General features: G+C 41.4%; 1 protein-coding gene across 1 annotated transcript; it reads right to left on the reverse strand.

Moving 5' to 3' along the window:
• Nucleotides 1-602: 602 nt before the first annotated feature.
• LOC145157841 (uncharacterized) lies at nt 603-1,067 on the reverse strand. The gene has a single exon (XM_079076824.1). The coding sequence runs from the start codon at nt 1,065-1,067 to the stop codon at nt 603-605; it is 465 nt and encodes a 154-aa protein (XP_078932950.1).

Genomic DNA, 1,067 nt, shown 5'->3' on the forward strand with positions numbered 1-1,067 from the left:
CTGATGACTTTTTGCTTCTCAGCAGTCTGATGTACTATTTTTGGACCCACAAAGTGTTTCTCTCCTGCTTCCAACCAACACGATGCCATACGACACTTCCTTTCGTAAAGTGATTCACAAGGAGGAATCTTGATGCTTAAGTCATGACTATTGTTGTGGGCACACTCAGCCAGTGTTAGGTGGTCATCCCAGCTACCAGGAAATTCTAAGTCACATGCGCGCAACATATATTCCAAGGTTTGGATAGTTCTCTCGCTTTGTCTGTCCGTTTGTGGATGATAGGCAGTACTTAAACACAATTTCATGCCTAATTCTTCCTGTACACTCTTCCAGAATCTGGAAGTGAATCGACTGTCCCTATCTGACAGGATAGATAAGAGTACTCCATGAATCCTGATGATTTCCTTTACATAGGTCTCTGCTAACTTCTCTATAGATCAATTCCATCGTGCGGCTATGAAATACGCACTCTTCGTAAATCGGTCTACTACAACCGAAATCATGCTGTGACCTCTTTTTTTCCTTGGCAACTTCATTATAAAATCCATGTTAACATCATCCCACTTCCCTATGGGTGCCGGTAAGGGTTTCAAATCCCCATACTATTTCTGATGTTGTGCCTTTACTCTTGCACATGCTACACATTCTGCTACGTATGTTTCCACATCGACCTTAATTGTCAACCACCAATAATAAGGTTTTAACTGCAAGTACATTTTGGTGCTACCTAGGTGTATAAAATACATGGTCTTATGAGATTTTTCCATAAGAAGATCTCGTATACCACCCAACTTTGGCACCCAAACGCGATCCTTAAACGTCTTCAACCCTTGCTTGTCCTCTCCAAATACTAACGTCTTGCCTAGACGTTCTTCCTTCTTATCACCTTCTATTAGAGACCTTGTCTGAGCTTCTATGATCTTTTCCATAATCTTTGAGATCACTTCAATATTCAACATTCTAGCTCTTTTCCCTTCTGGAACCATTCTACATAAGGTGTCGGCTATGATGTTCGCTTTACGTGGGTGGTAAAGTATCTCGCAATCATAGTCCTTGAGTAGCTCCAT

The sequence above is a fragment of the Lactuca virosa genome, chromosome 2 (genome assembly GCF_052849685.1).
Source record: "Lactuca virosa cultivar CGN04683 chromosome 2, Lactuca_virosa_CGN04683_v6, whole genome shotgun sequence".
NCBI classification, from domain to species: domain Eukaryota; kingdom Viridiplantae; phylum Streptophyta; class Magnoliopsida; order Asterales; family Asteraceae; genus Lactuca; species Lactuca virosa.